This window comes from Pestalotiopsis fici (assembly GCF_000516985.1).
Source record: "Pestalotiopsis fici W106-1 unplaced genomic scaffold PFICI_Scf_7, whole genome shotgun sequence".
In the NCBI taxonomy this organism is placed as follows: domain Eukaryota; kingdom Fungi; phylum Ascomycota; class Sordariomycetes; order Amphisphaeriales; family Sporocadaceae; genus Pestalotiopsis; species Pestalotiopsis fici.
Window position 1 is genome coordinate 1,494,023 of NW_006917097.1, and position 23,453 is coordinate 1,517,475.

The 23,453-nt window shown below is 49.0% G+C and overlaps 8 protein-coding genes across 8 annotated transcripts; 2 read left to right on the top strand and 6 right to left on the bottom strand.

The window, feature by feature from the left end:
- Positions 1-540: 540 nt before the first annotated feature.
- On the bottom strand, positions 541-2,213 carry PFICI_10113 (feruloyl esterase B-2; the record flags this gene model as incomplete). Its single annotated transcript, XM_007838694.1, has 2 exons — positions 541-1,793; positions 1,841-2,213. The coding sequence occupies 2 exons, from the start codon at positions 2,211-2,213 to the stop codon at positions 541-543; spliced, it is 1,626 nt and encodes a 541-aa protein (XP_007836885.1).
- Positions 2,214-4,106: 1,893 nt separating this feature from the next.
- PFICI_10114 (rhamnogalacturonase C) lies at positions 4,107-5,643 on the bottom strand (the record flags this gene model as incomplete). The annotated part of the gene is made up of 4 exons (XM_007838695.1): positions 4,107-4,257; positions 4,347-4,576; positions 4,631-4,954; positions 5,011-5,643. The coding sequence occupies 4 exons, from the start codon at positions 5,641-5,643 to the stop codon at positions 4,107-4,109; spliced, it is 1,338 nt and encodes a 445-aa protein (XP_007836886.1).
- Positions 5,644-7,226: 1,583 nt separating this feature from the next.
- Positions 7,227-8,918, bottom strand: PFICI_10115 (uncharacterized protein; the record flags this gene model as incomplete). The annotated part of the gene is made up of 3 exons (XM_007838696.1): positions 7,227-7,547; positions 7,606-7,941; positions 7,995-8,918. 3 exons carry the CDS (start codon positions 8,916-8,918, stop codon positions 7,227-7,229), a joined length of 1,581 nt encoding a protein of 526 aa, XP_007836887.1.
- Positions 8,919-9,675: 757 nt separating this feature from the next.
- On the bottom strand, positions 9,676-10,951 carry PFICI_10116 (uncharacterized protein; the record flags this gene model as incomplete). The annotated part of the gene is made up of 2 exons (XM_007838697.1): positions 9,676-10,866; positions 10,940-10,951. 2 exons carry the CDS (start codon positions 10,949-10,951, stop codon positions 9,676-9,678), a joined length of 1,203 nt encoding a protein of 400 aa, XP_007836888.1.
- A 1,267-nt stretch (positions 10,952-12,218) lies between these two features.
- Positions 12,219-13,242, top strand: PFICI_10117 (uncharacterized protein; the record flags this gene model as incomplete). The annotated part of the gene is made up of 3 exons (XM_007838698.1): positions 12,219-12,399; positions 12,464-12,715; positions 12,773-13,242. 3 exons carry the CDS (start codon positions 12,219-12,221, stop codon positions 13,240-13,242), a joined length of 903 nt encoding a protein of 300 aa, XP_007836889.1.
- A 317-nt stretch (positions 13,243-13,559) lies between these two features.
- On the bottom strand, positions 13,560-16,517 carry PFICI_10118 (uncharacterized protein; the record flags this gene model as incomplete). Its single annotated transcript, XM_007838699.1, has 1 exon — positions 13,560-16,517. The coding sequence occupies one exon, from the start codon at positions 16,515-16,517 to the stop codon at positions 13,560-13,562; it is 2,958 nt and encodes a 985-aa protein (XP_007836890.1).
- Positions 16,518-17,264: 747 nt separating this feature from the next.
- PFICI_10119 (uncharacterized protein) lies at positions 17,265-19,168 on the bottom strand (the record flags this gene model as incomplete). Its single annotated transcript, XM_007838700.1, has 8 exons — positions 17,265-17,443; positions 17,496-17,684; positions 17,735-17,857; positions 17,917-18,043; positions 18,098-18,469; positions 18,532-18,648; positions 18,710-18,856; positions 18,914-19,168. 8 exons carry the CDS (start codon positions 19,166-19,168, stop codon positions 17,265-17,267), a joined length of 1,509 nt encoding a protein of 502 aa, XP_007836891.1.
- Positions 19,169-20,633: 1,465 nt separating this feature from the next.
- On the top strand, positions 20,634-23,029 carry PFICI_10120 (uncharacterized protein; the record flags this gene model as incomplete). Its single annotated transcript, XM_007838701.1, has 5 exons — positions 20,634-20,808; positions 20,871-21,967; positions 22,169-22,345; positions 22,414-22,623; positions 22,688-23,029. 5 exons carry the CDS (start codon positions 20,634-20,636, stop codon positions 23,027-23,029), a joined length of 2,001 nt encoding a protein of 666 aa, XP_007836892.1.
- Between the last annotated feature and the right edge of the window lie 424 nt (positions 23,030-23,453).

A 23,453-nucleotide genomic window follows, 5' to 3' on the forward strand; every position in this document is an offset into this window, starting at 1 on the left:
GCCGCGGGGTATGTTGCGTCCACACGATGCCTGCATATATCTTCGGCTTGGCATGCTATAGATTGCGAGGCAAGCGAGGGTCCCTTGACTCCTTTTCTCGCAGAAATAAAATGAGCGCCCCTCGCTCCAAACAATTCATCCAGTTTCATTATTCAATTGCAGTTGCTAAACTGTAAGTAAATGCTATTCTGATCATTCTTATTGCCCTTGTCGTAGGCTGGCCTCGGATAACACGTTAGAGACGTGCCTAGCGAGGCGGGCTGGACTGGAGCTCTATCTAGACAGATGACTCTTTCAGTCAAGTGGAAGCTATCACAGTAATGCTAGGCTGAATATTGCGAATACAGTTGGAAATTATTCTTTGGCAGAAGCTAAGACGATGGATTTGTGTCCAAAATGGATTTTTACCAAGTATATACATCGAGAAAAGAATTATCTATGACAGTGGTTGTCCACCGCACTAAATTGACAGAATTGGGAACTTCGCACCAGCAAGTGTAGCCTGTTATTGTAACCTGTATTACAACACATGGATACACTTTATTGTACACATTGCCAAGCGGTTTCATCAGTGTAGTTGCCAGGGCCAAAGTACTGGTTTCTCAAGGGGTATTTGCAGTGCTTGCGATAGAAAGTCGCGTCAGTACCATCAGTTGATGCTGCGCCACGGACATAATCTGGGGCGATTCCATTCTCAACCCAGTCAACTAGCTGGAGCAACATGTTGTTCTCTGGTTCAGAGTCCAGGTAGGTGTCCCCGGACTGGCCAATGTAAATGGCCGCATCGCCGCCGCCACAATGACCCATGCTGCCGATGGAGAAGAAGCGATAAAAGTCGTCCAGGTCCGAGGGCGACGCGCTCATATTGTTGGCTACATTGCGGTAGTACAGCTTGGAGTTGTCCGAGCTGATGATGGAGTCTGCGGTGCCGTGGTAGGTAAAGAGCTTGCCGCCCCGGGCGCGGTAGGCAGACAGGTCGGCATCAAAGGTGTTGAGGTTCGAAGGGTTCTGGCTCAGGGCTGTCTCTGCGTCCTCGGGGGTCCAGGTGGTTGGGCCCCAGTCCGGGTCCTCTTTCACGACGTATTTGTAGTACGACTCGGCTGTGGAAAAGGGACTGCCGCTGAGGTAAATACCGAAGGCATCAGCTTCGGCACCTGGGTTGAGACGTGGGTAGTAAAGTTTTCCATCGGGGCCGTAAAAGTCAGATAGAACCGCCTCGACTGTCGCCGCTTGCTTGCCGGTGAGGCAGGTTGAGTTTGTCGACGAGGTCGTGTTGCAAATCAGGGGTTGTATGATGGGGTGGCAGAGATCCACATCGTCAATGGTGCCATCATTTGCGCCGTCGAGTCCATCACACTGCTTCATAATCTCCTCGTGAACTGCAGTCCATTGTGCCTCGGTGAGAAAGCTGTCTGCGCTCGAGTTGCCCGTCAGATAGTACATGTGTAGACCCCACGAAATTAGGTTAATGTTGTTCATGGCAGCAGACCCGGCCAGGATGCCATCGAAATCCTCAGGGTTCGCTTGTGCTGCCTTGTATCCCTGACGACCGCCAGTAGAGCATCCCATATAGTAGGACTTGTTGTAACCTTGTTCGTAGAATAGTTCGGTCAATTGCTTTCCTACCATCACTCCAGTATGAACTGAGCGCCAGGAAAAGTCGGCCAGCACATCGCTGTTGTGGTAAAAGTCCTCGGCGCCGTCGCCATCGTGACCAGAGTTGGCACCAACGGTCGCGAATCCAAACTTGGTACCAAAGTCGACATCGCCATGTTTGACACCTTGAAACAAACCTGTTTAGCAAAACTTAAAGTTTTTGAGAGGCCCCATGAATACTCACATCCTGAGAGACCATTGTTTCCTGTGCTCAAGAAGCGCCCATTGTAATCGCGTGGGAACCAAGCCTCGAAGCGAATGCCGCTGCGATCCGATGTAGACACGTTCAAATAGACACGGCAAACGTCGACACTGGCCGTCTGGGTGCTTTGGCATACTGCGGGAACGCCGTTGTAAGACATGTTGCCCCCGGCCGGTATATACTCGGTGAAGCTATCTGTGGCATTGTCGATGCTGATCTTGGAGGCAAACGAGGAACAAGCAAGTTCGAAGTCATCGGTACTGGTAGTCGAATTGATGACCGAAGCATCAACAGCACATGAAGCTGCAACTATCCCTACAAGGGACAAGGGCAGAAAATGATTGCTACCAAGCATCGTGATGGTCTCGGCAGTTACTAGACGTTGATTGTTTCCAATGTCAAACTGCGCGACTGGCAAAGCCAAGGACTCTATAGAGATATGTTTGCTGTCTTATATACCTGAGGCTCACACCCACGATTTAGGAGGCTTTGAATATAGAAAGATCGGCGTGCCGACTACCGGCATTGGCCCTGGCTCGCGGTATTTACCGTAGGGCGATTATTATGCCTGCTCGTCCAGGCTATTCCGTCCCGTCCCCACAAGACAGCCTCCTTTTGAATATGGTTAATCCTGGACAAGCTGAAGAACTAGGTAGGTATTCTGTAGGTAGAAGAGCCCTTCTGCTATGGTGGCACACTAATAATGGTTATGGAAGCCCCCTTTCAAATGCCAATGAAGACCTGACATCCTGTCGTCATGCACACCTGTATAAGCAGATTATTATTGTTTGCTCGTTTAGAGTAAAAGCCCAAAACGAAGGTTTGCGAATCCTTTTACATGGCCAACATTCAATGAATGAATACATAGTACCTGATAAGATCGGTCTCACAGTACAGGTGCTTTTTACTGGGGCAATCGATTTGCTCTCACGGGATGTGGGGAAACATTCCGGCAATTGAATGCCGGTTCAGGCCATTACAGACCCTCTTTCTTGATGCTTAGCCCATGGCGTCCCTTCAGGATGACGCATCTCGCAAATTGTAGGTCAATATGCCAAGAATACCGTAAAGCGTCATTTTCTTTAGAATCAATTTCGACGCTCAGAATTATATAATTTTCGTATCCGAGACGTTGTTTTTCGTATTCTGCAACCCTTGCCTCTTGCTTATATATTTGAGAATATATTTGAGATTGGACTAATTTCAAAGATGTTGGCGGAAAGCAGGAAATTTTGTAAAGTCGCCTACCTATACTTGTCTTTAGAGACATTGTCCCAAAGTTGACAGCGGATGATATGGTGCCCTATGGGGTCTGTTTAGTGTTGTGAAGATGGATGTATTGGTCAAGTCCTCCCTACGGGAGGACTACTTTCCCATCCCGGCTTTCCCACATACTGAGCAGTCATACCATTGAAGCGGAATATCTAACGAAATGTGCCGGATTAGATTTCTTTGCCTGACTAGGATTTTCCGAAAGTCCCAATATGATATGGCTGTAAGGTAATTCGGTCAAGGTTACGGCGAGCGATTGTCGCCTGCCATTCTCGGGAGACGGCTGCGCAAGAAGCCCAGCCCGGGTGTTTTTCGCGGGCAATCTCTTCCAGAATCATGCATCGAGTATCGGCAGACAAATCAGTCCACTTTTTGTTAGTCCTTGCCGTAGAACTCGAGGCTCCTTGATGAGTCTCTGAAAAGGATTCCCAAGGAAACATGGTGTTTTGCATGTCAATGAGCTGATACTTGATGGTTTGATAGTGTGCAATGTGGTCGAAGAGGGATGTTCGGGAATGGGAGTCAAGGTATTCAGAGCCGGATAAGTAGCAGTGAGATGAATTATGATTCGTATACAGAGAATCCAAATGATTCAGAATAATCAATTATAGCAAGCTCTATGATTGGAGATGGAGAATCGTAATGTTGAACGTTTGACGCTTGGACGCTGGGCCTCGGGAGGATTGATGGCGAGTATTTAATGTAAGAAAACACAGATGGAGAGAAAATGGCAGCGGAAATAACTGGGAACCATATAAAGGTGCGAAAAGGCGACCTCGATGGCATAAAATCTCTGATTGTCAGGGGCAAGTTAACAAAGTTAGGTGTCGGAGAAAAGGTCGAATCACAAAAACCTACTCGCCTCCCAACAAAAAAGTGTAAGTATTCGGAAACAACGAGTACTCATACATGAGTAGAGACGGTACATGGCTTCTCCCATTCCTCAGGCAAGATAACATCAATTACCTCACGTGTTCTAAATTCCGCCAGCTGCTGTAAGTGAAAGCAATTTAGAGCTCGGAGTGGCGCCAGGATAGAATGTAGTCGGCACAGGTGGGATAGTCAAGGATGCTGTAGTTGGATAACCGGCCGTCAAGTCTGAAGGCATATAAGACGTCGCGTAGTACCTATGGGAATTCGGTCAATACAGGTGAGTTAATGTAGCTAGCCACTTGATGGATCGGCTAGGCTCCAGTCAAAAGAAATGATCACTTACGGCTTCCCGGTGGTGACCACCGTGGTGTATGTGGCCAAGTTCTTAGTGGCCGTGGTAGAATGTAAACAAGCACCTTCTCCGTATGCGTTTTCGCAGGACCAAAATACATCGTCTCCTTCCCACGTCCAGAGCGCCACATCCTCCACGGTGATGTCATAGCAGGGCACGTCGGGGTCGCACTCAAGTCTAATGACGGGCCGTGAGTTGACTGCCTGCTGCCCGCGCCAGTTCTGTCAAGTCATTAGTGATGAGAATGAAACCGTCCACAAGTCTCCATTGCTTACCCTAAACGTCAAATTTCGAATCGCTACCCCGGTCGACCCGCGATCCGTCCCCCAGCCTTCGTTGATAGTCAAGGGGTACGGCCCTCCGTGGACAATGACGGTGTCCCAGACAATGTTCTTGACCGTTCCATCGCCGTTGTTCGTCTTGATATAGCATCCGTCTGCCCGATTGAGATAGAGACGGTTATAGTGGATATCGGAGATATCCGTGCCAGTGAGCAGAGAGCCGATTGCTGTGCCACCACTCAAGTTGCAGTAGATACTCTCAATGAGAAGATTATGCGACGGGCTTTTGACGGTAACGCACTCGTCTCCGTTTGTCACCTGTTATTCTTTTAAGCACATGCGCTGAAAATAGATCAAGCCAGTCGACCGTGTACCTCAATGTCATGTATCCAAACGTTCGAGCCCCATATGTCAAACGCGTCCGTCTCTCCAACATTACTCAACCCCCGAGCGATGATGTTGTAGATTTCACCATTACTAACGGTATCGAACACGAAATAGTAGGCAGCCGAGTCAATTGCCGCAAATCCATGGACTGAAAAGTTGCTCATATCCTGAAAGCGGAAGAATCGTGGACCGTATTCGCCGTTTTGGATATACTTGTAACCGAATCCCTGGATGGCGCCCTTGGATGTTCCGCTGAAGAATTCAAAGTCGTCGATGGATCGAAACGCAATCATGTGGGAACAATCAGCGTCATCCGAACGTTGTATAATGCCGTCCAACTGCACGGCAACCGACTGACCGTCCTTGAGCAGCACACATGTGACCATTGTGTACGTCCCAGGAGGGATGTAGACGAGCCCACCATCTGCGCAGTCACTCCACGCATCTGCAAGAGCTGGGCCAATGTCTGATTTAACGTCATCACTGTAGTCTGTGACATCGCAGATCTTGACTTTGGCTTTGGCCTTGTACGAGGTTGTGGGACCAACGGACCCAGATAGCTGGGCACGCACCACGCCCAGAAGGGCAAACATGAAGATGACGGACAGCATATTAATCATGGTGTTTGTCAAAGATCTTGTAGAATGAGTTGTTTCGCGTTGCCACAATCGAACTTTGGCAATAGAACATTTTGGAGAAGAGAAGTGAAAGATATATACGTAGTCAAGATAATGGGAGTTGCTTTTGCAGAATTCGTCGTATTATCGAGCCATCTCGGCCGACACAAGGGTCACGTTTCCACCTATCATATATTGCTTTTTTCGTATCAATATGGAAAGTCAAGGAACCATCGACATTAATTATCACGAAAACATGAGTCGATACTTGTTGTTCGATATAGTTTGTCTCTTAATCTCCGTCACGCCGCCATGACACAACGCATACGATCTTGTCTTTTATTATCCGACATGATCTGTCTAATCATATCTGAGCTTGAAAGCCTTGGTTCTCTTATTTTCTTCTTTATTTTTTATTTTTATTTTTCTTATCCCTTTCCCTCACTATCTTGACGTTTCATTGGAGGAGCATCATGATCTGATCGACCATGATGCAATACGGTCAAAAGGAATGTTGAGTAGGTAGTAAAGAAAAAGCGGTTCATTAAAGCTTACATGTAGCATCTAGACTGCCATCGCTATTCCCCAAATTCAACGCAGTTGCCGACAAGGCGGTATAAGAAAATGAAACGTTGCAGGACCATTGATTTATATGATCTGCTTCTTTTGTAAATACACATTCAAGTTCTAATGACCCACCCTTGTCATTTTCATCTAGCACAGCATGTGCCCCAAGCACTCGGGGCATTTCAAATGCACTTCGGCGCCACATGCATGCGCGTCGATCACCCAGAAGCCCTGTGCAACGTCGGATATCGGTGCAGTTCTCTCGGGGCCAAGACGTAATCACCGTGAAAATAGATCTGGAATGTCATGACATGCATACAAAACCCAGGAATAAATACGCATTTGTCTGTTTATCCCCATGTTCCGGGTTTACCCAAAGTGGATCTCAAGGGTGGTAAAATCTGGGGAAACCGGCATTTGTCTTTGATTGCATAAAGCACGTGGACACTTCGCTACCCACTACAAGTCAGGGTTTAATGTTGCTTGATTGAACAACCCACCGGAAGTACCCCACGTTGGAATCCCATGGCTCTGGCAATGAATTGCCCTGGGCAATGGACCGTAGCAATGTATATAGGAAAACTATGGATTCCTTTCATTCGTGGATCTGATTACCGCGAAGGGAGTGCACCCTGGAGGCCAACTAGGCTGGTTAGTAGATAGGTACCTATCTTGTGGTGTCCTTGTAGAACAATATTTTCCATGGGCTTTCGTACTAACCTGGCTGGCGCTCCGAACGTTATGCAACGCAACCATTACGTTCTCAAAACCTTATAATGAATAAGGTTTTGCAAATTTGCTTTACGCTGAGATCCAAATTAATTGAGAGTGCTTAGTGATCTGTGTGCAGGCATGGCCATTCATCTCTTCAAGCATTTTCACTGACCACCATATCTATATCGTCAGTAACAAGGGGTAAAGGATGATGAATCTATTAATAATACAATCACTCGTCTCTACCAAGTTGAATTAAAGTCATCGGCCATGCTCCCAATGCCACATCAATTAGATAACCACCACTACATGCAAGTAAAACCCTCTCCGGCAGTGGCATTCCCAACGCCATCGTAGACTTGCTTCTTCGGGTACGGACACAAGGCTCTCTCAAAAGTAGGAGTGCTATCCAAAGAGGTGGCGGCCAAGGTTTCGGGGGCGATTCCGTTCTCTACCCATTCACGCATTGCATCAAAGGTTCCGGCTGGGTATGCTCCATTTCCACCAAAGCAATGGTTGACGCCAGGAGCCAAGAATAAACGGTAAAAGTCATGAACGTCCGCGTCGACGGCCGTGACTGCATCGTAGTAGTGCGTGCTCCCACGTGTAGGAATGATCGTGTCAGTCTGCTCGCAAGTTAGTATTGGCCCTGCTGCCATTCAGCATCAATGGGAAACGTCTTACCGTGCCATGGTAACCAACCAACTTTCCGCCTCGAGCGCGAAACTCGGAAAGGTCCGGGTCCCTAGTCCCAATAATGGATTCGTACATTTGCGCAGAGAGGTGGGCGATTCGGTCGAATTCCTCGTGAGAAATATTTATGGTCGAGGCACTAGAGTTCTTGAGGACAAACAGCTTTGCCCAGTCTTCGGCAATCTCGAATGAGCCGCGAGTACAGGTTCCGTTGGATGCGCAAGTTGTTGGGACAATTGCAATGTCTGTGATTGATCCAGTGAGGCTTGCTCCTTTGGATGGACCATACCATATGGTCGAGTTGTCCGATCGTTTCGCACCATCCCACTGATGATGTCAGATTCCCATGGTAAGTATCACGAGGTCGGACATAAACTTACGATTTTCTGGACCAGATCTACCGCTTCTGTAGAAATGACCAAATCAGATCCGAGCGTTGTGCAGTTGATGGTGGTTCCAATCAAACTGGCAGGATCAAAATTGCAGCTGTCTGGATCATTGATAACGCCGTCTACAATACCGTCGAGGCCATCACAAGCGTTCAGTGCGGCGTCGGTAATGGCATCAAGCTCGCAAGCGGGAGGGTACACTCCCATCTGGTCCATGAGGAAGAGTGGCCATAGATCCTGCATGACAAACTGATTCCAGTTGATTGCCGGAGCACTCGCCGCGATACCATCGTAGGCATCAGGATAACGCTGTGCAAGCTGGAGACCTTGACGACCTCCCTGAGAGCACCCGGAAAAGTACGAGTACTTGGGAGCGGTTTTGTAAAAGCTCGTGGCTAGACTTTTGGCAATGACGGAAGCATCGTTGAGCGAGACCGTGGCGAGATTCTGAAGGAGGTAGAGATTGACATTGCCCTCGCTGAGCAGGGCCCAGTTGGTAGGATAGACGTCTGATCCCAAGCCAGCGTCGGTTCCCACGGTGGCATAGCCCTCGCCCACGGAAGCCATCATGCCCATCAAACCGGCAGTGTGCAGGCCAGCCTGCCATCCAGCACCGCCAATGTGCTGCAGTCGGCCATTCCAGGTATCCGAGGGGAGCCAGACCTGTACGTGGACGCTATCATTTTGCCCCGGGTGCGTATAAGTGACTGTAATGTTGCAAAAGTTTACATTGGACACGGTGACTGCTCCATGATTGGTGTATAGCCCTGTGTGAATGCTTGTAGAATAATTGGCGACAAACTTTGTTTCCAGTGATAGAAACTCGGCACCAAATAGATCCGGATAAGAAAAGGATGCCGCAGAACAGGCGCAGGAAGGTATAGTGCTGTTAAAGAGTGACGGTATCATGGTCATACGTGAGCAAAGAGCGAAGGGAAGCTGGGTTCTTCAAATTGGTTAATTTTCCAATTCTATTGTACCGCTTCGGCGCTCCCTATGTTCTTAAATACTTGGTCGCTCAGTCACCTTTGTTGGTAATAGCTCTAGACTATTAGGTCGTGATATTTTGATCGTGGATAAGTAGATGATTTCGCCCACATCTTGCACAGATCTTGCACAGCCTACCAGCAAGGGCAACATTGATGTGCTGATATTCTCATTCATCTCGCCGATAGTAGGCTAGGGTAGACTTCATGTAGCGGGTCCTCGAGCAACCAATCAATAGTAGTCAAATACGCGTACCGTCAATCTCGGCTCCGTAGGACAAGCGAAACCTGTGCATTTGAGAGTGGAGCTTCGTATCAGAGCCCGTTCGATTGGCTAGTATCGTGGAGTGAACAATTTGTTAAGAATTGTTAGGCTGCAATACGAGAATATAATGTATATTTTCGAGTGGAACTAATGGGCCAAGTAGATGAGGATCCGTGTACTGTACTGGCACTTGGACCGGCATGAGCTATGCTACAAAAGTGCGCTCATGCGTTACGAGTAGTGAATTTGATTGTAGATCTTAAACCTTGATAATAGCAAAATTATCTTTCCTTAAAATTATACCGAAGACCATTCCACGTGTGTGATATGTCTGTATTTTCACAATGCGTAAAGTACCACTCGGCTAAGCCGGGGGGTCGAGATGTTCTATCAAGCTTGTTCAATCTGAGTACAATTGCCATTAATCTTGGTCGAGTATCGTCCGAGGTAGGTCTAGCCATTCATCCCAGTAGGAACCAAGATATCCTAAAATTGGTCTTACTATTTGTCGACCAGCATCACCAAAAACCCAAAAGTCGCGATCAAAGTATAGTAGGACCGCCCAATGAGCGAGAATAATCAGAGGTATGGGCTGTCGTTGTTCGAGTAACTCGATAAATTCGGCCGAAATTCGAATGGGCCAGGCTAGTATAATGTGTGTAGGAAAAGGCTCTGGAACCGTACGCCGTACACCAAAGACCCAGTGCAAGACGTCAACCGCCTCCTGACACGCCTTGAACGACCCTGCGCCGAGCTTGTCGGTCGATGCGTGGACCAGCTTTGATAGCTTGCTGCATTCATTGTCAGTGTCTCCGAGTTGTTGACGATACAGCTGATCACCAGCTTCGATGGCGTCCATGATGCGACTGATTCCAGAATGACGTAAAATGTGCCAGCTCTGGCCGGTGACTGCGCTCACGCCGCGGTGTAATTTTAGGTAATGGATTGTCTTGTCGAGTATACGATTCGAGTCCGTACAAGAAGCTACGGCGTCAAAAAGAGTATGCAGGCCGGTAAGTGATGAGAATATGAACAAGGCCATGCAGTTCTCCTCGCGCACATTGTGCTTTGTTGCATTGAACAGGGCCAGAGCACACGTCTGCAATTCTGCTGCTTGCTGTAGATAATCTGCCTTGCTCGCGTCGTCGGATTGCTGTGTGCTCAGATGAAGCGCAGAGAATGCGAGCAACGCATGCATGAGGAACTGTTCCGCCACGGCAGTCTTGAACACGGCGTCAAACAAGAACTTGGCGGCATCGTCACCCGCCCATGACATCAAATTCGACGACTTCGTGCCATAGCTTTCGAGATGATGAAGCAGGACGAGGTGGCGCACGTCAAAGCAAGGCTGTGGCCGAGGCACTTGGCCTGGAATCTGCTGGCCAGCATCAGTGTCCACAACGTTGATCGCAGGCGTGGGCGCCTCGTGCGAGAGAGCCGCTGGAGAGGCCGCCGAGCATGAGGACGCAGGTGGTGTCGTGAGAGGCAGAGCTGCAGTGGCTCGCGACGATGGGAGACGCGCAGGATACAAGCTCAGGAATGAACACTGCCGATCTGTTGCGCTGCAATTTCCGCATGTTGGGCGTCTCTCGTCGCATTTAACATGTCGTTGCTTGCATTCTTCACAACCGTAGGTGTGGTGAGCATTGACGACACGGTAGACTGGGTGACTGCAGGTTGCGAACCTCGACATCCATTTCTAGATTTCCTGTGCGTCTGGCGCAACCGAGTAGCGTTCGTCATGATGCGAGGAGAAGCTGCATTACCGGCAGCAGTATGACAGCCAATGGTTGTTGGGAGATGGGTGATGAGTGAAGAGAAGAAAGATGAGCGGCGCCGACTCCACATCATCAAGATGGGAGCCGCCAATTTTGGTCAATCAGTAGGCCTGCGCTAGGGGTAGCTCAGCGGCATAACAGTGGCTCGAGTGGCTACTACAGCTGCTTAGGCGTGGGCCATGCACTAAATTCTGGTACTTTGCACCTACTAGGTAGAAAAGAACAACACAGCACAGTGCTTCAGGCAAGTTTCAATTGACTGATAACGCATAACTTTCATTCATATCTTGCTATCCTATTTTTCGGATCAAACGTCGAAGTAATGGCATCTTTTGGTAACCTCAGCGGTGTAATGATATTGCTGGTGCCTGTGTCTAACATTTGAGGTGAGCTAATCTCGGGCTAGGTATTCTGGATGCATCTTTTCATTTCTCAAGCTGTGGTTTGGCTTCAGTACCAGGCAAAACGCTTTTGCGGAGAAAGGTGAACACGGATCGATAAGACCATTGATCAAGCCAAAGAGAAACCAGGAATCAGTACAGCTGGAAAAGACAGAAAGGCATGAAAGCAACGGTTGGCATTCGAGAGATGCCCGATTGAAATGTCTGCTTCGAAATGGCATGTGAACCGCCATAATTGAAATAGGGGCCAACTGGACATTTCTGAGCACCATGGTATTCAAGCTAGAATTACAACTACCTGGGTATGTAGGTACTATGTATGTGATCTGGGTGCGCAAAGTACCGAGCATCATAGGGCCGCCTTTGAGGCTATGCAGATCCGAACAGACAGGGAACCCAGCTCAAACCCGAAACTAAGAAAAAGGGAAAAAAAGCTGGTTCCCAATCAGCACCCCAAGTATACGGAATACCCGGTCGTATCGCAAGCAGTGCCGGCCTATCACAGCCAATCAGCGCTCACTGAATACGGAAGATTATGGCCGCCTAGGTGGATACTAGCTAGGTACTATCTAGTGGAACTGGTCGTTGCACTGCTTCTGGTTTATTGAAAGGTTTTGTGAAAAGGCCGAGCCCTTTGCTCCTATATATGATCATGACTGATAATTGTCTTTTATGGTTGTGGGTCTGCATTCTATTTTCATTCGCATACTATATTGCTGTCAATAAAATTGAATAGTAAATTCTCTCTCTCTTTCTCTCTTTTTCACTTGTCAATATCTGCAGTCATGTCCACCATCTGCAACCCGGATTGGCGAAATGCCACCTACAGCTTCTATCGGTACGAACCATCCGTAGCAGCAGCAGTCATCTTCTGCTTGCTATTTCTCGCCTCATCACTTCTCCATTTCTGGCAAATGTATCGCACAAAGTCTTGGTTCCTGGGCGCCCTGGTCGGTGGTTGTTTTAGTAAGTTGCAGACACAGCCCGAAATTTCATCAGAGTGCAACTGCTAATCTGAATCGTTTTGCAGCTGAATTCATCGGCTACGCTGCCCGGACTGCTTCTGCGCGACAAGAACCCGGCTGCTGGAAAATGATGCCGTACATTATCCAGAGCGTCTTCATTCTCCTCAGCCCGGCATTGTTCTCGGCTTCAATCTACGTTATCCTGGGCCGCATTGTCAAGTTGACCGACGGAGATGCCCATGTCCTCATCAAGAATCGCTACATTACAAAGACGTTTGTGACGGGTGATTTGATCTGCCTCTTCATGCAATGTGCTGGTACGTGTGACCCGGAATCAGATTGCACTTGATTTGCCTGCTAATTGGTTGTATTAGCTGGCGGCTTGATGGGAGGCTCTCGGGCGCTACCCGCCTTGTACAAGATTGGCAATGGTGTAGTCATTGCCAGTCTGATCCTCCAACTCATATGGTTTGCCTTTTTTGTCGTCGTTGCTTTTGCTTTCCATCGACGAATGGTCATGGTGCCCACGGCTGCAGCACAACGGCCCGACGTCCGGTGGCAGAGCTATCTCTATACTCTGTACATTGTCAGTTTCTTTGTCATGGTACGCTCACTCTTTCGGGCGATTGAGTTCATCGAGGGCAGTACTGGTTATCTGCAAAAGTCAGAGGCTCTCTTTTATGTGTTTGACTCTCTTCTCATGTTTCTTGCGGTTATATATCTCCATTGGAAACATCCTAGTGAGATGGGAGCTCTGCTTCGAGGCGAAGAGCCTTGCACGAATGGTCTAAAGCTTATCAGCATCAAGTCCATGAGTAAAGGACAGGAGTATTCCAGTTGTTAATTTAAAGGCGGTGTCTTTGATGTGGGTAAGAACCCGAGGACTTGCTTGGTCTTGCAAAGGTGGAGCCTGAGACGGATCGAAGGAGATCTACCGCTAATATACTTGGAGCACTGTGCAAATCAAAAGTTTCATGGCTACAAATCGTGTTCTCATGCTATATTTGTGAGCAACTGGAGCCAATGACCATGATCCTTTCAATATTCAACCCACACATCCCTTCCAGATGGCTGTTGCTAATTGCCGTGATATCGATCTATGTACTGAAGTGGATCGGAAAGTATGATGTTAGCTGTTCTCGTCCTACGGATAATCATAAGCTAAAAAAGCTTAACAAACATGTCTTCAGGACACGCCGCCCCAAAGGCACAGTAATTGATTTTCCCCGCTCCTATCCTCCGCGAAATTCCATTTCTCGTCATCAATAGCAGTACCTCGTAGACGTCAAACACGCCAACACCATTGAACCTGCCGTGGTCCCAATGTGGATCGCCATCCTCATTTCGAGGCCTTGAATATGGCTCCGCCTCCTCGCGCGGTACTATGACCGTACTAGGACCTCGATTCCACTCCTCGTCAAAGATAAAGTCCTGGATAATGCGTGGCTCTATATTCCAATAGGAGTCCCACCCTCCCGGTGGTGGCGGGACATGCGGGAGGCTTCCACGAGTGATGGCAGCTAAATGATACTCGTAGCCATCGTCCACAGCCGGGAGATCTTCGTCATTCAGAATCAGAAAGCCCGCACGATACCCCTGGTGATACACAATACGCTGCCATGCAGGGCGATAGTTGGCTGAGCGAGACTCATCATTGATGCCGAGCTGCATGAACTGATCTTCAAGCTTCATTTTGGAAGCGGTCTTCTCCATGTCGCATGGGACAATTGGGACAACGTGAGCATGAAACAGAAGAACATCATTCATGTCAGGAAGGTCGGCAATGTCCTGTCCCGGAAGAGCGACTGGATAGGTGAAGCGAACTCCCGGATAGGCATCATGGCAGTAGATGTGGCGGTTGTACACTTCGTCGTGCTTCACCACCCATCCGTCCTTGTCTTTGCCATTGACGAAGCGCAGGTCATAAATATTGAGCTCTCTCAGAAGTAGCCTGGCATTGTCGAGTTTCTCCTGGTAGTCTCGAATTTCCTCCTCTGTTCTTTCTTCTTCTTTGAACCTCTCCATGAACCAGGCTGGCGTCTCCCTAACAAACCATCGTATTACTGATACGGAGTCCCACAGGATAGAGTTCTTCCAACCCCTCCCATGGTAGGAAACAGAACCCCGCCAGCCTGCCCACGACCAGCTCGGGAAAATCACCCTGTTGTCTCGGACTCGGCGCTCCAGAGGTTCTCTAGCATGCCAAAGCAGGGCTTGTTCAAACGCAAAGGACGGCAAACCGGACCAGAACTTGGTATTGATTCCCCGCCGGACAAGATGCTCCACACCAGCAAATGCATTTACAGCGTCGGATTCGAAACTCAGTTTCCGCTTTGTATAATCATCCACCGCATTTCGGTACAGATCCCATGGTGTCGAGTCATCAGTGTCAGTAAGCGAACCCATGAAGCCACGGGGTGAATCCACAATTATGTCAAACACTGGGGCAATCTTTCTTTGCTCCTTCACAGGCATTTTGTAGTATGCTTGCATATCAATGTCCTCGGAAAACATGATGCTGGAGCCGGCATCTCGTGTCGTGAATCCCTTGTTGGGAAATCGTCCCAGCGACGAGTGTGACCAGAGCAGAGACATGATGTCGGACTTTGCCTGGTTCTCAATCGCCGAATGTTGAAATGCAGGATCCGGTGTCGGGACAGTCTCCTCGAGCATCACGGCACAATGGATGCATTTGAAGACCATTTGCGAGCGGGTAAAGTGGACAGACCTTGCAGAAAGTGCCTGCTCTTGAAAGGTCCAAGCCCGCGAGTTCCATGCCGAGCCCTCGATGTCTAGGATTGGTTGGCGCGGATCGTGAAGTCCTACAGCCAACGTCATGCCCTGGAACTTTGCCACATCCTGGGCAACGGAACGATCTGCAGTGCCTATACCGGGCAACCCCTCGTGCGGGTTTGCATGCGCAGAAGCGATGATGGTCAAGGTGGCGCTGCTATAAATTGGACCCATTTTTGGTATTATTTTCCCCTTGTCCTCGGGGTCATCTTGGAGGATACATAGAGCATCAACCCACAGATACCGCAGACCTGCTTCTTTGACAACTTTGATGGCGTCCTGAATTGTCGGAGGTAGAGAAACTTCTCGCAGTCCATTCAGGGCTTCCAGGCCGTCTCTTGTGGTGGTGGTGTATTGCACCTGACTCCCGTCTCCCCAGACATAAGACAAGCAGGCGTACCGAAATGGAGCGTCAACCTCACGGACACGAAACTCGTCCGTGTCGATAACCCGCAGAGACACCATGTGAGACTCGAGACTATTCTCGGTGGAATGATGGGTCTCCTCACAGATATGGAGCCACTGCCTGAGCCGGCCCATGTCGGCTTGATCTTGCTGCACAATTCTTCCTGCCAAAGGCTGCTGGGAATCTTGTTCGATTCGTTGTATCACGAACCTATCGACTATCATTCCTTCCACCTCGACCTCAATCTCCAGTCTCAGACAGTATTTCGGCCCCTCATCAATCACGTTGATGAAGAATTGACCGTCTTTAATGCCATCTTCCTCATTTGGGTCCACTTTCCCCCCCTCGATGATCTTGCGCCGCAGTAGTCCGCAGAAAGCACAGGTGTTTCCCTCGCCCTGCATGATTTTCCAGAGGCCGTGAAGATTGATTCGTGTAGGCATTGATGGCACACTATTACCCGGAAGTTCACGCTGCGTAAACATTGCCTCAAAGTTGAGATGTCGACACATTTCGCAGAGGTACCCAGGATCATCCTCCGGGAGAACTTCTGGATCGGTGATGAACCACTCGTCGTCCAGCCGGCCTTTGTCGCTGAGCGGTGTCCATTCCTTGACAAAGGAATAGTGCTTGTACTGTCCAAATCGATCGCGCTGCTCTTGAGTAGCCTTGGCGACGATGCGCTCCTCGCTCTCGCCGTCATTAGGGCGGATGGTCAGACGCTCAAGATCTCTTCCCGAAAGTACATTCTTGTCGTATTTCCTCTCCTTGCGAGCCTTTCCCAGCGCTTTGGTGGCTTTAGCACCGCGCCGTTGGTATAGGTCAGTCAAGTCACTGCGGGAGGCAGCTGCCGCAGTGGTTGTTAGCTGTTCCGAGGTGTCATCTTCTGGCGAGTCTGAAGCTGTCGTAGCGTCGGACATGTTGGTCTCTAATTTGTTTCCTGCTATTCACTTGGTGGTTGTTTTCTGGACACGTTGTTCACAGGCATCATTCGAAATTGACTAATTGGTATCGTATTTTTCAGCTGCACAAACTGACCGCCATGTCTGAAGTGCCGGCAAATAAGCGAAATCCTGCGGGCTTCGTATGTCGTCGCATTTGCACAGCCCGTGGCCCGTGCTCCCTAGGTCTGTCACGGTGATGACAGAACATTATATACTGCTGGCTGCCGCCTGTTCCAGGCGCATGTTGGACTGGTTATATTGGTAGTTGTTGCTGATTGCCTAAATAAGGGTTTCGACTAATCTCCTGAGCTTTTGAAATCAACAAACATGGTTCCAGGCGCATGAAATCGGCCAAGTTCATGAAAGAATCCGGTATGTGTGAAACGCCCTGGACGCTACAGGACCCCCATTGAATCTTCCCTACAGGGAGTGTTGAAAGGGTAAGATAAGCCCCAATTCTGAAAGAAGCTGTCTCAAAGCTGTGCTGCTCACTTGGCAGTCTGCGCAATTGAATTGAGACTCATATCAGTTGTTATTTGCTGCATCTAGCGCCAAAGCCTTCGTGTTTTCGAGTTCGTTAAAGATCTTTCCTATCCTCTCAACAGTTTATGGTGGTTGAGACTAAGCTAAGGCTAGGTACGAACAATGTAGCACCTACCACTATTTCCAGCAGCGGTGTTAGCGCGTCAGTGCTCCGTAGCTGTACAATCACCCGCTGCACTACTATATAGCTCTGGAGGTTTCTATTCGCAATGGGACAGCCCGCGGCGGCGAGATACTCTCGTACGCAGCCATGAAATGCAACAATAGCTCCTCCTCATGTTCTTTCCCAATGACGCACAAGCCAAAAGGCCGCCCATTGTAGTCGAGCACGCCAAGCGGAACCGTAACATGGGGATATCCTGACGCCGGATGTCAGTCACGTTGTACTTATCGTGGACGGAAACAACTTACCAGCTACAGCAGCGTGGATGCACAGCGGCGAGTCCCCAGGGGTAACAATCACGTGGACTTTTTCTCTATCAAGGACTTCGTTGATGATTGATTTGCCCAGTTCGCGAAACTTTTTCTTCAGTCGAGCCAGATCTTCACCGCCTTCTGTCGTGTTGAGAGCCTGTATAAGCTGATCTTGTTCTGGATAGGCTGGATGATTGTCAGTGGTGGGTGAATTCGTCTGTAGGGTCTCCACATACGCTCTGGCATGGCTGTACTCTTATTTCGTAGATTGAAGTCGACGATATCCTGAAGACTGGAAACTGGACAGTCATCAAACCCCTCTATAAAAGCTGGAATACCCAAGTTTTTAAAGTCCGAGTCTAAAGAATTGCCCTCATTGTCAGTAGAAGTAATGGTGAGACTGGTCTGTTTATCTTACAAGCGATGGGCATTATCGCATCTTTGCCATCAACTTCTAAAGCCGATAATTCTGCAATCTCAATTGGATACTTCACTGCGCCTCCGTTCTGCTCAATACGCGCAACAGCGGCTTCGTACACTCTGATCTATAGAGTGTTAGTCGCCATTGGAGGAAATATAAACTCGCAAAAGAATGTTACCATCTGGGCTTCAGTGCCTTCAAATTGTTCGCACATTGCTTCTGCCATTTTCCACTTGTTCGGATCCACAAAGCCAATGGATAAATCTTTCAGATTTCTATCCCTAGCTGATTGTAGTGACCGGCCCAGTAGAATCTCGGATAAACTGATCACATCTGCTGCGCACTTGCCCATGGGTCCCGGTGTGTCAAAGAACTCTGCCATTCGATACATGCCTGCTGCGTCTTGGACGCCATGAGTAGGCTTTAGGGCGAAAAGTGCTGTGCGGACTGTCGGAGTCACGATCGATCCAATCGTCTCGCCAGCCATGGCTAGAGGACTGTAACCTGCGGCAACTGCTACAGCGGATCCAGTCGATGAGCCTCCCGGTGCCTGGTTTCCACGTAGGTCAGTTGGGGGGGTTCCGCACGCCAGCGAGTTGGCCAGAAACGCACCGAATGGCCCAAGAGCCGCTCATTTGGCTTGATGGCTCCTGTGTAAGGCGATATTGTCTGTCCGCCATACGATGACCATCCAGGCATCATCTTTATTGTCTTCATACCCGCAAATTCCTAGATGGACGCAGTGTTAGTGCTACTGCATGCCCCTCGTTTTATCCAAACACCAACTCACGGTCATGTTACCCTTTGCTATGATAATTAGTCCAGCATCAATCAACTTTTGTACGATTACGCCATTCTTGGACGCTGTAGCCCCGGCAAACACGACGCTTCCAGCAGTAGTGGTCATGCCCAGCTCCGAGGCCGTAATAAAACAATCCTGTCAGAGTAAAATCATGAGCTTCAACTTTCGTGTGTTTACACAGGTTAAACATACTTTGAGCACGATAGGAATGCCGTGCAAGGGGCTTCGTATATGACCTGCCCGTCTTTCATCATCCAAAGCTGCTGCAATATGTAGTAGAGTCTCCCGCGGAGCGACAGAAATCAAGGCATTGAGGACGGCTTCATGGCGTTCAATTTGTTGGAGGCACTGCTCAATTATCTGCACGCTCGTGATCTTGTTAGACTCCAGCATGAGCTGCAAGTCCACGGCATCGGTCGTCAGCGGGTCAAAGCACGAAAGAGTCATGGTGATCTATGATTCCTGCAACGAATGACTAGCTCGTCACCACGTCTCATGTACACGGAAATCAATGAAGCAAGAGAAGCAAAAAAAGACGAGGTAAGTATTGGCGCATTGAAGAATACGATGGTTTCTTGGGAGCCTAGGACGGGGTAGCTGCGGCACAGGTAGCCATGGATAAGCATAACGCAACCTGTCGCTTGCTTATCATCACCCATGTATACTAGTGGGGCCTGTTTCCAAAGACGTCTAGTATATCTTGTACCAAAAAAACGCATCGGCACTGCTCTTTTTGTCACAGTTCTCGTTATAACCGATTTTTTTTTTTTTTTTAGTCGTGAGGATTGAGAAGCGTACCACCTTCTCTATCAGGATTAAACGGCTCATTGCCGCCTGGGATCAATTAGTTTACCATGGTGAAAGCTGAACAATATTGATGTAGTATGGAGTGTCATGTTGTCGATTTGGCAAAAGGTTTGCTAACAACATATAGAGGAAGGCCACAGGCCAAAGTGATTCAAGCCTCATTCATACCGTCGGCCGGACCAGAATCGGATTATGCTTCGAATTGAAATATTGCTATAACATAACATCTAACATAGGTATGTTATTGGAATTGAAAAGGGCTATTGTGATATTGTGCATACTTACGCTAGGGTCCGTGTTTTAAAAGTGTTAGGCTCCGGGCCGTACCTTGCCTTAACCCTAAACTGCTGAGCCGCCATGCAACCACCCCAAACCCTAGCACTGGGCTGCTCACCATGTATACCACACATTGCTTGTTACATGCCCGATCAACTATTGGAGATTATAATCATTGTGTAAACTAAGTAAACCCATCGAGTCGGCAATTTTGACAAAGTCGGGGGCAAGGCACATTTGGGGGATTCAATGTTGATTTGCATGACACCATGCCAAGCCTAGAATGCTATTAATAACTTAGCCTACCGCCACATCGCTAAATGGAACGCCTTGTACGATGCAACAAGGCATTCACTCATTGAACTTGCTTCTACAACGCCATGAGGATTAATCCGGGCGAGATGACTGAGCACTTTGCTCTCTACGACTCCACGAGTACCTTCATAGTTGTAAAGTCTTATCACCTGTTCTCTTTTGTGTTGCCTGTTACATCATGCTTGTGCCAGGCAGCCTGGTGGGGGATAAGGAGGGATTCGCGCAAGGCTCTGATGACCACTATCTCATTTCAGCCACGCACAATTTGCCCATGAACCAAGCCACAAATTGAATCCTAATAATAATGGACGACAGGCATGCGCGAATCTGACATGTTCCGCCCTCTCTCGCTCCATGACATCATGGGGAAGATAGGGCTTTCTTAGCTTTTGGCGATGTCCTTAAGAAGGGCGGCTGTTCCTCCAATGGATGACTTGTTGTTACTCGGCACGGTGATTTTCAGTTCCACTAACAGGTACCATAAAGTTGCCGCTTCTGAGAATCACGCTTCAAGATGCATCATTCTGCGCTCGCCTCTGCGCTCTTGGCTGGCACGGTCGCGGCCTGGCTTCCCCACGACCGTGATTTGCAGGCCTTTAACCAGACGGCTCGTTTCGAGCATTTGGGAAAGCGCTTCGAGCCTTCTTTGCAGGAGGGCATCAACAAGATTCGGGGAGTCAACTTTGGCGGTAAGTCCATTCTTTCACGCGTGTATGGCTTCGCGGTCAGTCGACTGACTCTGTCACACCAGGTTGGCTCATCTGTGAACGATGGATGATGACAAATGAATGGGACAATGTTATGGGATGCTCAGGCACAGAGTCCGAGTTTGACTGCATGCAAAAGAATTACCCCGGAGATAAGCGAGACGCCGGCAACCAGAGATTCGAAACCCACTGGAAGACATGGATCAATGCCGACAGCGTACAGTCCGCCCACGATGTCGGCCTGAACACCATTCGTATCCCCATCGGATACTGGTCGTACACGGACATCGTCGACAAGGACTCCGAGCCCTTTGCCGACGGCGACAAGATGTTGCCTTACCTGGATGCGGTAGTTCAGAGGGCTGCTGACCTTGGCATGTACGTCATCATGGACTTGCATGGTGCCCCCGGCGGTCAGCAAGAAGATGTCTTTACGGGCCAGAACAACGCTCCCGCGGGCTTCTACAACGACTACGACTTTGAGCGTGCCGAGGAATGGGTGTCGTGGATGACGAAGCGCATTCATTCCAACCCTGCATACTCCACCGTGGGTATGATTGAGGTTCTCAACGAGCCCGTCTCGATGCATGACAAGGACAACCGATACCCTGCGCCAGGTCAAGTCCCCGGGCTTGTGCAAAAATATTACCCTGGTGCACTAAAGGCTGTTCGCGACGTAGAAGCTTTGCTTAATGTCCCCGAAGACAAGAAGCTTCATGTGCAGTTCATGTCCAGCAAATGGGACTCTGGCAACCCTCGCGACAACTCTGACGTTGCCAGCGACAAGTCCACTGCTTATGACGACCACAACTACATTGGCTTTGCTCTAGGAGACAACAATGGCGACCAGTCTGCTCTCATGCGCAGTGCCTGCACGGATGACCGTGTCGTTGACGGCCAGGATTTCGCCATCACTGGTGAATGGAGCATGACTTCAGATGTCGACCCCGACGATGCCGACTTTTTCAAGAAGTTTTTTACTGCCCAGCAACAGCTGTACGAGAAGCCAGGCATGAGCGGCTGGGTCTACTGGACTTGGAAGACGGAACTGAATGATCCTCGATGGACGTACTCTGATGCTACTGCTCGCAAGTTGGTTCCTACCGACGCTGCGGGGCTTGAGAAGAATGTATATCAGGATGTGTGTGCCGAGTACAAATAGATAATGGTGTAGATGAATTACTTCATATCTTGATTTATCTGTCCTTGAGCTTAACACGATGTACTTCAGGCAACCATCTCCAAGCAACACATCAACGACTATTATGGTCAAGCTCCACTGTCTTCCTACTGGAGTGCCTGTTCTCAAGATGGTCGACAGTCCGCGACGATCGCCTAACAGTTTCCAACGGCATACGATGGCATCATTGCCGCGGCCCCCGCTCTCTACTGGGCCGGTCTCGCCGTCGGTTGCAGCTGGTATTTCTTCTACATGGACCTCACTGAGCAATTACCTCGCGGCTGCGAACTCAACTATCTCACGTCTCAGGCCATTGGCGTGTGCGACGGACTTGACGACGTGATTGACGGGCTCACCGCTGAGCCAGAATTGTGTCGCGATTCATTTGATCCATCAGTCTACTTTAGGGGCCCACTGGTCGAGAAACCTTGGCCTTTTGGTACGCATACTACGTCCAGCGGGATCCATACTCGAATATTACGACTCTCACGCACAGCCAGTACGTCGACTCGTTCCGTACTCTTCTCAAGGTCTTTGCTGCTTCCATGGAAGCCGCCGAGCCTGGCCTCTTTGACTTTGCAAATGCCGGCGGAAAGATGATTACCTTTCACGGGCTCGTGAGTAGACTCACCTTACTTCCTTTCCCAGTGACTTACTCCGGCTGTACTAACATATTCCAAGGCGGACCCGTCCATTACTCCTGGTAGCACTCTACATTACTACCAGCGAGTCAACGCGACAGTCGGCAACGTAACTGACTTTTATCGCTACTATCGAGTCCCTGGTCTCGGCCATTGCTGGGGAGGCAATGGCGGCCAGCCCGTGGCATTGTTTGATCAGTTGCGCCTCTGGGTTGAAAATGGTACTGCGCCCATTGTCAGTCCTGTCGAAATCGCCTGGACAAGTAACTCGACGCGACAAGAGATCATCTGTCCATACCCGCAGCGAGCCATCTATCAACAGAATTGTTCGGTCCAAGAGACTGAATCGTATGGCTGCTGGTTTGTGAATAAGGACTGCTGAGAGGAAGCATCACAACTTGGAAGACCCCCTATTCACCAATCCTTTTTTGATTCGTTCCACTGTAGACGATGTATACAAAGTCTGACTATCCGCTGTGATCAATACTATCACGGTACAATACAAAGGCTTCAGTCGGAGTTCATGGCTTGCATTCTAGTACACCACACTCAATACCAGGTTGTGAACGAACTCAACAACCAGATTCTATACATGTATGATTTTATTTTTCTGATTATGATTTAACACGACCTGATATAATAAACCAAGCCTCGGATCGTTCTTGAAGTGGATAGCATTTCCAACTGCACCACTGAGGAAAACAAACACCAGAGATTCCACATTACGATTGATTACACGCATACTAAATCAACAAGGCCCACCTTCTTCACTACTTTACCTGGTTTGAGCCCAAGGTCTTGAAGTA